A 14,149-nucleotide genomic window follows, 5' to 3' on the forward strand; every position below is an offset into this window, starting at 1 on the left:
AGAGAAGAAACTTATGGTTACCAGGAGGAAGGGTGGGGGGGGAGGGATAGTTAGGGAGTTTGGGATTGACATGTACTCACTGCTATATTTAAAATGGATGACCAACAAGGACCTACTGTAGAGCACGGGGAACTCTGCTCAGTATTATGTAACAACATAAATGGGAAAAGAATTTGAAAAAGGATAGATACATGTATATGTATAACTGAATCACTTTGTTGTACAACTGAAACTAACAAAACATTGTTAATCAACTATACGCCAGTATAAAATAAAAAGTTATAAAAACAAAGAATGATATTCCTAATACCTTCTCATATAAGGCCAGCCATAACATGACTCCAAATCTGTTTCTCGGAACTCCCCTATCCCAACCCGGTACTTCTATCATACAGAACTCTAAGGAGGTAGTGAGGTTCTTGAGGACAAACATTCTATCTTACAACAGGCAATGCAGCAGAGTGGAAAGAAAGGGAAAAGTCTAGAATCAGACAGTCCTGGGTCAAATCTCACCTTATTATCTACTAGCTGTGTGGCTGCAGTAGTTATTTAACCTCACTGAGGCTCCATTTCCTCGTGTGTGAAATGGTACTGCCAGCACCTACCCCACAGGGTGCTTATGAAGATGGAGCATTTAATACACTGTGTACACACGGCAGACTTCCAATCACCGGTTAGAGGAGCTGTTAGAATACTTGCACAATTCTCAACCTCCAGCATCTGTCTCAGTAGCTGGCAAAATGAAGACACACGGGTGATCCTAAGGAAAGTATCTGTAACAGTGATTTTCAAAGTGCGCTCCGTGAGTGATCATGCCGGGATAGGAATCATCTTTGGGCCCCTTTGAAATATGCAGATTCCTGGGACCCAGCCCAGAGCCGGTGAATCCGAGCTTCTGAAGGTAGGGCCCAGGATTCTATACTCCTACAAGCACTGCAGTTGACTGTGACTCAAAGCTGAAGAAACACCGTCACCTCAGTTGCAGTACACCAGCCCTTCATCAGGCGCCTGACTTCTAGGCCTCCCTGGCTAGTGGCGCCCTATCTGGCACAGTTACCACTGCCCATGCCCATGACTTGGTGAAAAAGTGATCCAGACGGCTCTTCCTCTGACAGCATGGGAGCCTCCCTGCCTTCCTTCCCTAGCCACTGTGTATCACCCGTCATTACAAGAACCGTTTGGGCGTTAAAGATAAATGGAAAGTATTATCGATAGTAATACTAAGCACTAACACTTACTAAGCACCTATAGCGTGCCAGACACACTAAGTGGTTTCTACGTATTACATTAATTTAATCCACATGACAACGCTATGAGGCAGGTGCTACCATTACCTCCACTTTTTACAAGTGGGAAAACTGAGGCACAGGAAGGTTAAGGAAGTTACCTAAGGTCAAATAGACGGCAGATGACACAGCAGAGATTTGAATCCAGACACTCTGACTCCAGAGCGCAGGCTATTATCTACTATGCTGTACTATTTCCCTGAATTAACGGCCCTATGCCTGAAATTACTAATTTAAGATATATACAATAATATTGATATTTATTTCATTTAGTGCCTTTATTATTTTATCTGGGTGAATGTATTTATCAGACTCTTTTGTTCCCATAAGGTCTTAGCTTTTCCAGCCACAAATTCTAGCGTGAGAGTCTGCAGCCAGCTAACTCTAACGGTTCGGGTGGGTTTGCTCTAGTCCCATGTCTTCGGAGGCCAGCTTTCCAGGCAATAGCATGAACACAATCTATTTCCATTGTTTACCTTATCTTTCTATTTCCCTAAATCAAGTTTGAAAAATTACTCCAGTCAGAAGACCTGACTATTGGCTTAGTTTCATAAAGGAGGCTCCTCCCGCTGCAGGTTTAGATCAAATATGTTCCCTACCCCAGAGAGAGAATGAAGCCCCGTGAAACAAGACAGACGAAGTATTCTGGGAACTTCTTAAACGCTATGCTTGGCCTGAGATACAACATTTTAAATCAGCTCTTCTTTAATCTTTTAGATAAAATGTAGTTTAAAAGAACCAATTTTGAAATGAAATTCTGACACATGCTACAACATGGATGAACCTTGAAAGTGTTATGCTAAGTGAAAGAAGCCAGACACAAAAGGACAAATATTATAGGATTCCATTTATATGAGGTACCCAGGTTAGGCAAATTCGGAGAGACAGAAAGCAGAATAGAGGTTACCAGGGGCTGAGGGGAATGGAGAGTTATTGTTTAATGGGTACAGTTTCTGTTTGGGATGATGAAAAAGTTCTGGAAATAGTGAAGATGGTTGCACAACACTGTAAATGTACTTAATGCCATTGAACTGTATACTTAAAACTGGTTAAAATGGTAAATTTTATGTTTTACCAAATTTTTTTTAAATCCCATAGCCTCCCCCCCCAAAAAATCAATTTCAGACTTCACGGAGTCAGTGCTTACCAGGGTATCATCATTCTGGTCTCCAAACATTTCTTTAAAAATCTTGCCAGGATCAGGAATTGGAGGGAATATAATAATCTTGAGCCTTTAAGAAAACAGAGACATTTTTGATCAAACCTTCCATTCCATAGAAATGTCCCACTTAAATACAGCCATATTAAAAGAAGGCTTGGACAAAAGACATGGTACACAAGTCATCTTTAGTGATAACGTACTTGTGAAAAAATTTCTAAAACAAGCTGAGAAATCGATCTCCTAAAAGTATCAAGTGTGGATAAAGCAGAGGGCCCATCAGTAGCAGACTACTTATACCCTTTCAATGAAAAAAATTTTTCCAGCTTTATTGAGATATACTTGACAAACAAAAATTGTATAAATTTGACGTGTACAAAGTGACATTTTAATATATGTGTACATTGTGAAATGATGATCACAATCAAGCTAATTAACACATCCATCACCTCACATAGTTATAATTGTGTGTGTGGCACTGTGTGTGTTATCCTCTATCATTTAAATAAAAATGGTGCTTTACTTATCACAGATCAGATGGGAGCTTGCTGTTTATAATTTTGAAAAAAATAATCTTCTGGGAACAGGGGGCATTCTCTTTAATTTTTCTTCCTTTTTCTTCCTTGTCTCCTCTCTGTTTTTTTTTAAATTAAAAAAAAAATTTAATTGAAGTGTAGTTGATTTACATTGTTGTGTTAATTACTTCTGTACAGCAAAGTGACTCAGTTATACATATATATACATTCTTTTCCATTATGGTTTATCACAGGATATTGAATATAGTTCCCTGTGCTACATGGTAAGACCTTGTTGTTCATCCATTCTATACATAATAGTTTGCATTTTCGGCTTCCCTGGTGGCACAGTGGTTGAGAGTCCGCCTGCCGATGCAGGGGACACGGGTTCGTGCCCCGGTCCGGGAAGATCCCACATGCCGTGGAAGCGGCTGGGCCCGTGAGCCATGGCTGCTGAGCCTGCGCGTCCGGAGCCTGTGCTCCGCAACGGGAGAGGTCACAACAGTGAGAGGCCCACGTACCACAAAAAAAAAAAAAAAAAAAAAAAAAAGTTTGCATCTTATAATCCTAAACTCCCACTCCATCCCTCCCCCACATCCCTCCCCCTTGGCAACCACCCCAGTCTATTCTCTATGTCCATGATTCTGTTTCTGTTTCATAGATATGTTCATTTGGGTCACGTTTTAGATTCCACTTATAAGTGATATCATATGGTATTTGTCTTTCTCTCTCTGACTTACTTCACTTAGTATGATAATCTCTAGTTGCTGCAAATGGCATTATTTCATTCTTTTTTATGGTTGGGTAGTATTCCATTGTATATATGTACCACATCTTCTTTATCCATTCATCTGTCAATGGACATTTAGGTTGTTTCCATGTCTTGGCTATTGTGAATAGTGCTGCTATGAACATAGGGGTGCACGTATATTTTAGAATTAAAGTTTTGTCTGGACTCTATTTTTGCATCTGATAGTAGTACCCTTTGGTGGACCTACCTCATCTCCTAGGTCTCTAAATGTTGATGCGTCCCAGCATTCTCTTTTGTCCTCTTTATCTCCCTCACTTTATTAGTGCTCTCTTCCAGTCTTAGGGCTTTAAATCCATTTACATGCCAAGGACTCCCAAAATTCTATCTCCAGCCCAAACCTCTCCCTTAAACTCCAGATTCATGTATACAAGTACCTATTTAGCATCTCTACTTAGATATCTAATAGGTATCTCAAATTTCTCATGTTCAAAACTGAAGTCCTCACCTTTTCCCTAAAGCCAGCTCTCCTCCCAATCTTCTCCATCTTAGTAAATGGCTCTAGTATTCACTCAGTTGCTGAAGCCCAAAATCTAAGAGTTATCCTTGAATCCTCAATTTCCCTCACACCTTCGAAGACAAGCAGCCATCAGCAAGCACTATTAATTCCATCTTCAAAATATATTCCACATCAGACTACCTCTTACTACCTCCTAACTAGTCTACCGGCCTCCACTCTTGTCCAAGTCAAGTCTTCACTCAGCAATACAATGATCTTTTACGACAGTAAATCCAATCACATCCCTCCCCTGATTAAAACTCTCTCATGTTTCCCCATCATGCTTAGGATAACATTTCAATTCCTTGCCATAGCCTACATGATCTGGCCCTGCCAGCCTCTCCAGCCTCATTTCCTGTTGTTCTCCCCCTTGCATGCTCTCCTCTAACAAGACACACGGAGTTCATTCCAGCCTCAGGACCTTTGCACTTGCTGTTCCTTTGGCCTAGAATACTCTTTCTTTGAATAGCTGACTGGTTTGCTCCTTTAATTCTGTCCTCAAATGTCACTTTCTCAGAGAGGACTTCCCTGGCATCCTATGTAAGATGAGCCTCATATCACTTCCTAGCCTTTCTCCCCAGCCCAACTCCACAACTTTACTACTCACTAAGTGAAACCATAGATAGGGACTTTGTTCTGTTCATTGCCACAACCCCAGCAATAACAACAGTGCCTGGCACATAAATAGGCACTCAACAAACGTATGTTTAAAGAATACTGAAATAACGATAAAATGTTGATTCTAGAACCAGCTTAATAACCTTATTCCAACTTTAGGTATTTACTGAAAGAGCAAATAATAGCACCAGACTAGTCCCTATGATGAAATTGAGAAAGTAAAACATTCTCAAGGAATGAGTGCTGTAACTTAGAGACAACTTGAAGTTCTCTTTCTTATAGCATTAAGTAGCAACCTGTTTTGCATTCACACTAGACAAGTCATTTAATTGGTAATGGTCTCCATTTCTAAAACTTATGATCTACCAACCAACTGTTGACAAATTAGGCATTTGAAAGAGTAGAGTGAACATAGGTCTTATCAACAATTCTAAAAATATACAAAGAGAGCACTGCCTGAGCAGAGCCCTGGGATCCAACACTTTTCTCACCAGAAAATGGGTACAATAATATTTCTTTGCCATGCCATACTACCAAAAAGCCAGGTAGAGCCAAAATGCTTCCAACACACTGGGGAAACATCAAACACACCCACAAAGAAGAATAACCATAGCAACCAGGGTAGCAGAAACTGTCAAGCCTGCCTGGGCAGCTGCCTTACCTTTTCAGGTACAGTAGAAGGACTATGATTGCAGCTGCAACGATGATCGGAATGATGAGTAACGTGGTTATGTAAAATGTTGGATTGGCCTTCTGACCTGGAAAATGAAAAACAAAGAGGAAGACATGAGAAATAAAACCCTTTTAGAAATAAACCAAGCAACAGTTGTATTAGACTAATGAGATTACAGATATTTCTGCCCTCTACACTAACATATTTCCCAAAACTCTTCAATTCTCTTATCTTTTGTTATCTTAATAGTGAAAAAAAAAGTCCTGCTCTGGTGCCTAAAATTCCATGGATGAAAAAGCACCTTAAGGATTATCTGAAACCAGGATATCTTAACTGGTTTCAGACACTATTAACAAAGATGTTATATTTGTTAAATATGTCATCTCATTAACAGTGACTATCTTTTCTTATTGGTTACTTAGCACTATTAGAACACCTAAAATAATCCTAACAACAACTACCACTACTATTCTTAATTGAGCAACTACTGTATGTCTGATATCATACTAGGTAATTTTGCATGCTTATATCTATGCTAAAGAGATAGATAATATTACTTCCCACTTATACAGATGAGAAGTGTAAGGCTCAGAGAGGTTCAGTGGCTTGTCCAGAGGGTTTAGTAAGTGATGGAGTCAAGCCTCAAACCCAGCACTGTCCAATTCCAAAGACTTTCATTAACTGCCTTGCTACACCTAACACTTAGAATGGCATGTCTAGTTATTGGGTTGGCCAAAAAGTTTGCTCAGGTTTTTCCATAGCATCTTACAGAAAACCCAGACAAACTTTTTGGCCAACCCAATATATGCTCATCTTTTCCACCAGGGCATGAAAATCTGGAAAGCATCTCAGGACCTAACATTGTGTTAGGCAGCCTCTAAGATGACTCTAAATGATCCCTGCCTCCTGATATTCACACCCCTGTATAATTTTCTCCCCTTAAGGGTGGGCTGGACTACATGTGTGAATAGCAACAGTGATGGGATGTCACTTCTGAGATAAGGTTATAAAGGGCTGCAGTTCTCATACTGGGTGTTTCCTCATGCTCTCTCATTTGGACTACGCACTGGGGGAAGCCAACTGCCATGTCATGAGGTAGCCCTGTGCAGAGATCCAAATGGTAAGGAACTGAGAGAGCCCTCTGTATTAGCTTCCTAGAGCTGCTGTAACAAATCACCACACGCTGGTTGGCTTAAAACAGGAGAACTATATTCTCTCACAGCTCTGGAGGCTAGAAATCCCAAATCGAGGTATCAGCAGGGACATGCTCCCTCTGAAGGCTCTAGAGTAGACTCTCTCCTTGCATCTTCCTGGCTTCTGGTGGCTCCCAGGAATCCTTGGTGTTCCTTGGATTTGTAGCTGCATCACTCCGATCCCTGCCTTCATCTTCACATGGCCCTCTTCTCTGTGTTTCTGTGTATCCTCTCTTCTTCTGATAAGGATGCTAGTCATTGGATTTAGGGCCTGCTCTAAGCTGGTATGACCTCATCTTAACTTGCTTACATCTGCAAAAACTCTATTTCCAAATAAGGTCACATTCACAGGTACCAGGAGTTGGAACTTGAACATATCTTTTTGGGGCACATGATGCAACCTGCTACAGCCTCCATCCAGCATCCAGAGTGGAAATGAGGCTTTCCAATGACCATATGAGTGATTGTGCAAGTGGATTCTCCAGCCCCAGTCAAGCCTTCAGATGCGACTGAAGTCCCAGTCAACAGCTTGACTGGAACCTTATGAGAGAACTTGAGCCAGACGTACCTAGCTAAGCTATGCCCAGATTTTTGAGCCATGGAAACTGTGAGATAGTAAATATGTGTTTTTTATTTTTTAATTGTTTTTTTAAAATTTTTTGGCTGCACTGCACAGCATGTGGGATCTTAGTTCCCCAACCAGGGATCGAACCCACGCTCCCTGCATTGGAAGCATGGAGTCTTAACCACTGGACCGCCAGGGAAGTCCCATATATGTGTTTTTTGTTTGTTTGTTTGTTTTGATTAATTTTTATTGGAGTATGGTTGCTTTACAATGTTGTGTTTTCTTGTTTTTTGTTTGTTTTTTTTTAAATTAATTTTTATTGGAGTATAGTTGCTTTACAATGTTGTGTCCAAATATGTGTTTCGTAAGCCACTAATTTTGGAGCTAATTTGTTATGCAATAATAGATAACTAATACAACCTTGCCTGGCACATAGCTTGTTCAGTCTTTCAATTAATAGGGAATTGACTACTTCAATAACCTGTCTCTCTGACTGTTAGATAGCTGTTAGAAAGTTCTTAAGTTGGTCCTGTTTTGGCCCATGGAGCCACAAAAAAGATAGCCTACTCCCTCTTCTACCTGACAATACCTCAAATATTAGAATTCAGCAATTATGACTCCCTAAGCTTACTTCGTTAACTGTTCTTCCCCAAATTTTGAGATTCTTCAACATCCTGATTACCCTTCCAAGGAAAGATTCCAGTCTGCCAATGCACCTCTTACAATGTGGTGCCCAGGGTGGGATGCTGTATACTTTTGATGTGGCCAGGACACTGTGCCCCACCCTGCAGCACCCCCTTGTTCTGGATGCTGCACTATCACTGCTGCCTATGACTGCAGTATGCCTTTGGGGGATATTTAAGGGACCGATGTTGAGTCACTTTGAGCTTACAGTCAAATAAAACCCTATCCCTCACCCCACAGCACACACATCCATAAGGGACATGTCTTTCCAATCCTGTACTTGACCCTGGCAGATAGCTTGCTCAGCCTCTCAATTAATAAATGAAACTGATTTTCTTCAAACCTAGATATATGTTTATCTCTATAAAATGCCATCAAGGTCATTGTCCTACTCTTGATTCTGTTACCAGCACATAGGATAGTACTCTAGCGTTGCACAATCTGCAGATTTAATCATGCCTGCCTTCTATATTTTTGTTCAGGTTGTTAACAAAGATACAGACAGGACAGAAGAGAGGATAACACCATTTGGACTGCAAATTTTCAAAGAGCTGCATATTGTAAATTAACCCTGAGTGATCTGACAATAATTAAACAGAAAATACATTTCAATTGTAAGTATTCTCTGGCTGACGTCAAGAATAAAGAACAGGGACTTCCCTGGTGGCGCAGTGGTTAAGAATCCGCCTGCCAATGCAGGGGACATGGGTTCGAGTCGTGGTCTGGGAAGATCCCACATGCCGCGGAGCAACTAAGCCTGTGCGCCACAACTACTGAGCCTGTGCTCTAGAGCCTGCGAGCCACAACTACTGAGCCCGCGTGCCACAACTACTGAAGCATGCACGCCTAGAGCCCGTGCTCTGCAACGAAAGAAGCCACCGCAATGAGAAGCCCGTGCGCCACAACGAAGAGTAGCCCCCGCTCGCCACAACTAGAGAAACCCCGCATGCAGCAATGAAGACCCAATGCAGCCAAACATAAATAAAATTTTTAAAAAAGAATGAAGAACAGCCCTTTCCCACAATCAAGTTTCTGCTTCAACTTAGTTTCCATGTATCAATGGTTTAACTTTTAATAAAATCCCATTCTCTTACCTATACTCATTGCTTGACTCCAATTACTCCAGAGTTTGTCATCCTCATAGCATAACTTATTTGTTTTGACTCTTATTCTGACTGTATTCAAAGTATCAGGAACAACACCAGGGACCATGAAACAAATTGTACCCTTAGATATAAAATAAAAGCACACAAGGAATATTACCAGCTTATTCTCTTTCTCTGCTTCTGAATCCTAAATTTAATTATCTGCCAACTTTTGTATATGATTAAGACTTTGTATTGCAATACAAATTATCTGACTTTAACTCCTGAAAAAGAAAATTGGCAATAATCCACAGAACAAAGTAGTTTGTTTTTCTCAAAGCAGTTCAAATTTAGGATATGCTCACCCTGTCCCACCCCCAATTACTCTGAGTTTAAGCCCAAATAGCTAAAATTGAACTTACTGACCTCTAGGTTTCCTTCAAATTCTGAATCCTGACATTTGGCCTCTTCAACCTTGAAAATATAAAAAATGAATACATTCAAAAAGTTTTAAAGACCACACTTTATATCATTTAACCGTTTTAACAAGCTTTCTTTTATGCCATTATCAGAGGACCAGGTGCAGTGAAAAGAGGTAGGTTTTTAAAAATAAGTGGTCAATTACATATCCATATGTGAAAAAAAAGAATCTTGACCCCTACCTCACACTACTTACAAAGTCAATTCCATATGGATTGCAGATCTAAATGTGAAAGTTAAAATAAATTAATAAATAAATACATAAATACAGCAAGCTTTTAGATGAGAACATACAACATCCTCATGACCTTAAAGTAGGAAGATATCTTAAATAGGACCAAAAAAATATTAACCATAAAGGAAAAATTTTTATAAAATCATCTATATTAGGGCTTCCCTGGTGGCGCAGTGGTTGAGAGTCCGTCTGCCGATGCAGGGGACACGGGTTCGTGCCCCGGTCCGGGAAGATCCCACATGCCGTGGAGCGGCTGGGCCCGTGAGCCATGGCCGCTGAGCCTGCGCGTCCGGAGCCTGTGCTCCGCAACGGGAGAGGCCACAACAGTGAGAGCCCCGCGTATTGCAAAAAAAAAAAAAAAAAAAATCATCTATATTAAAATTAAAAGCTTCTGTTTACCAAAAGATATCCTATTAAGGAAATTCAAAGTTAATGCATAGAGTGAGAAAAGATATTTGCAGTTTATGACAAAGGACTTGCATATATATATATAAAATATATATTTATATATAATACACACACATACATATACCTCATAAATTAATAAGAAAAAGACAGACAACCCAATAGAAAAGTGGCAAAAGACTTGAACAGACATTTCACAAGAGGATATTCAAATTGCCAATAAACATAGGAAAAAGTGCTCAACTTCATTAGTTATCAGGAAAATGCATATTAAATCCATAAGATAACGATACACACACCTACTGGACAATACCAAGTGTTGGTGACGATGTAAAGCATCTAGCACTCTCAATTTCTGCTTTTAGTAGTGTAAATCGGCACAACCATTTGGGAAAACTTATTATCTACTAGAGACAATCATATGTAACCCTATGGCCCATATATGTGCAACAGAAATGTACACATATGTGCACCAAGAAATAAGTGTGCAAATGTTCATAAAAACTCTATTCATAAAATTCCAAACTGGAAACTATTCAAATGTCTATCAGCAGGAGAATGGATAAATCAAATGTGGTATATTGACATGATGGAATGAATGCAATGAGATGCATCTTCAACCACAGGCAACAATATCCGTGAATATCATAAACATAACATTGAACAAGAGAAGACAGACACAAAAAAAGTTCTGTATAATTCGTTTATATAAAGTTTAAAAAGAGGCAACAAAATTAATCTATGGGATTAGAAGTCAGGATAATAATCGTTCTTTGGGAAAGTAGTGACCAAAAGGAGTCATGATTGAGCTTCTAGGGTACTGATTATGTAAGTTAAAAATCATTTGTGAAAAATCATTGAGCTGTACATAATGACTTCTGCAATTTTTCTATAGTATACTATATATAATAAAAAGTTAAAAAAAGAAAACTATTATGCTCCGTTGTTGAGAGTATAATATACCAAAAATGACTGGGTTAGAGAAAAGAAAGTAAAATGCAATTTTCTCCTCTACACAACTTAAGTCATGTGCTGTCTGAAGTAAAGAGAACAACCAGTTCTTAAAATGTAAATATTTCCAAATCAACACATGAAAATCTGTTGCTTAGTTAAATAGTCTACTTCTGGCCAACAGGTCCATGAAAAGATGTTCAACATCACTAATCATTATCGAAATGCAAATCAAAACCACAATGCGATATTATCTCATACTTGTTAAGTGGCTATCATCAAAAAGATAAGTGATAACAAGTGCTGGAGAGGGTGTAGATAAAAGGAAACCCTCGTGCACTGTTGGTGGGAATGTAAACTGGTGCAGTGACTATGGAAAACAGTATGGAGGTTCCTCAAAAAATTAAAAATAGAACTACCATACGATCTAGCAGCCCCAAGGAAATCCTGCCATTTGTGACAACATGGATGGAACTTGAGGGCATTATGCTAAGTGAAATAAGTCAGAGAGAGAAAGACAAATACTGTATGATCTCACTTGTATGTAGAATCCAAAAAAGTCGAATTCACTGAAGCGGAGAGTAGAATGGTAATTGCCAGAGGCTGGGGAGTGAGGAAAATGGGAAGATGTTGGTCAAGGGTGCAAATTTTCAGTTATATATTCTGGGGACCTAATGTACAGCATGATGATTACAGTTAATAATACTGTATTGTACAGAAACTAACACAACATTGTAAATCTACTATCTCATCACACACACAAAGAAGGTAAGTTTGTGAGGTGATGAATGTGTTAACTTGTTTGTGATAATCATCTCACAATGTATATGTATATTAAATCATGTTGTACACCTTAAAATAATCACATTGTACAACCTAAATATATACAATTTTTACTTGTAAATCATACCTCAATAAACATGGAAAAAATAGTCAACTTCTATCAAAGAAATGTTTAAACATGGGACAAAGACCAGAACACATGCTATGATCTTTGGCATTCAATGTCATTCACTAAATGGTTCCTACCAGCATTTGCGAAGAGTGAAAGGCCAACTGAATGATGAAGAGCCATCCTATCAATATTTCATATAGGGGCAGAGCAAAGGCCACTCGGGGGCTACTGTACACCAGTGCTGGCCATTCGGAATCAGAGGCCTGCTGGGGAATCACAAGTGCCAACTACCACTTGAGGGACCAGGTTGCAGACTGATGTCCCCCCTCCCCTGGACCATCTCCCAGATATATATATATTCCAAAGTCAGCAAATCATTGTGTAAATTGATAGTTCTGGGCTCTTGTTCAAATGTAAATCTCCTTGTGTAGTTTACCAACTGCTCAGATATTTCTGTGAGAAAAGGAAAACAAGGATACAGATCACCAAGTAGATAGCTGGCGGGGATGGAGGTAGTCAAAGCCAAGTCACTTCTTACTTTATGATTCTGTCATGAGCTACCTCTGACCCAGCACCATGTGGTGGCACCCGTTCATATTCCAGCCTACTTCCCCCTCTTAACTAGAACACCAGGCAAAAGAATTACTCAAAAAAGTCTTGCAGAAAGAAACAAAAAGTGTCTAACCAGCAGAGCTCAAAATCGGCAAGCACACAAAAAGCTGATGACATTCTAGGGGAAGAAACAGCTGGTGAACATCTGCTAAGAGAGAGAACATTAAACTCAAGTGTATAAACAGAGTTAACTCCAAATCAACTATAGTTCTGGTTTTGATGGATAAAGTTCCACAGTATAGTGTGCTCTCTTCAGTTCAGAAGTTTGCAAAAAAAAAAAAAAAAAAGTAACTCAATTTAACAAGAATTTATCAAGTGGTGACTATGCACATGGTCTTATACCAAGTGTTCTTGGTCAAAGCTTAATACATGGAGACCAACCTCTGAAGTCATACTTATAAGCTATGTGGCCTGTAGCAAGTTACTTAACCTCTCTGAGCCTTAGCTGCTCAGTAAAATGTAGGTTAAAAGAGAACCTATTCCATCGATTGTTATGAGCTACTGTATAAGAAGTACATAGAAGAGTATATTTGTAACACATCATAAACAATAAGTGATGCCTGCTACTATTAACAGGAAGTATTGAGGTGGTCCTGGGGGTCAGACTTTTACAGAAATCTTGACTCTATCACTTATTAGAAATGTGACCTTACAAGTAACTTCTGGGACCGAGTTTTCTCATCTGTAAAATGGGGACAAAACAACAGGACCTTGGGACTTCCCTGGTGGTGCAGTGGTTAAGAATCCGCCTGCCAATGCAGGGGACACGGGCTCGAGCCCTGGTCTGGGAAGATCCCACATGCCGCGGAGCAACTAAGCCCGTGTGCCACAACTGCTGAGCCTGCGCTCTAGAACCCGCGAGCCACAACTACTGAGCCCGCGTGCCACAACTACTGAAACCCGTGCGCCTAGAGCCTGTGCTCTACAACAAGAGAAGCCATCACAATGAGAAGCCCATGCACCGCAACGAAGAGTAGCCCCCGCTCACCACAACTAGGGAAAGCCTGTGCACAGCAACGAAGACCCAACGCAGCCAAAAATAAATAAGTAAATAAATAAGTAAATAAATAAATTTATTTAAAAAAAAAACAGGACCTAGATCCTTGGAGTTATTGTGAGGACCAAATGAGACAATTCAAATAAAGTGCTTATTAAAATAGCTAATACATAGTAATTGCTTAATATATGTTAGCTGGTATTAGTAGCAGGAATGGCACAAAGTAAACACCACCGAACTCCTCCCTACAGGAGCTTATATTTTTTGGTAGAGATCATGCGTAACTAGCAGGACATAATTCAGTACCAAGTGAGTAATGCAAGCAGCACGTGTCTCAGGATTTCAGACAGAAGAGAACAGTAAAGGCTGGAATAGTCAAGCATATTCGGCTTTCGGATAACTCACTTGGTTGTAAATTCAAGCCTCACCCCCTCCCCACTTGGAAGCCCTTTGCCTTTTCCTTTGTGGCATTATTTGGGGATTCAGGTT

At 39.9% G+C, this 14,149-nt stretch overlaps 1 protein-coding gene across 2 annotated transcripts in view; it reads right to left on the reverse strand.

Annotated features, from left to right (window-relative positions):
• IL13RA1 (interleukin 13 receptor subunit alpha 1) overlaps positions 1-14,149 on the reverse strand; it is a 65,259-nt gene that overhangs the window by 10,967 nt on the left and 40,143 nt on the right. For both annotated transcript variants that reach the window (XM_060136995.1, XM_060136994.1), the window contains exons 7-10: positions 9,512-9,559; positions 9,095-9,227; positions 5,547-5,643; positions 2,434-2,518 (exon numbers count right to left, since the gene is read on the reverse strand). In XM_060136995.1, coding sequence (XP_059992978.1) covers positions 2,434-2,518; positions 5,547-5,643; positions 9,095-9,227; positions 9,512-9,559 — 363 coding nt within the window. The remainder of the gene's footprint in view (positions 1-2,433; positions 2,519-5,546; positions 5,644-9,094; positions 9,228-9,511; positions 9,560-14,149) is intronic.

The sequence above is a fragment of the Lagenorhynchus albirostris genome, chromosome X (genome assembly GCF_949774975.1).
Source record: "Lagenorhynchus albirostris chromosome X, mLagAlb1.1, whole genome shotgun sequence".
In the NCBI taxonomy this organism is placed as follows: Eukaryota; Metazoa; Chordata; class Mammalia; order Artiodactyla; family Delphinidae; genus Lagenorhynchus; species Lagenorhynchus albirostris.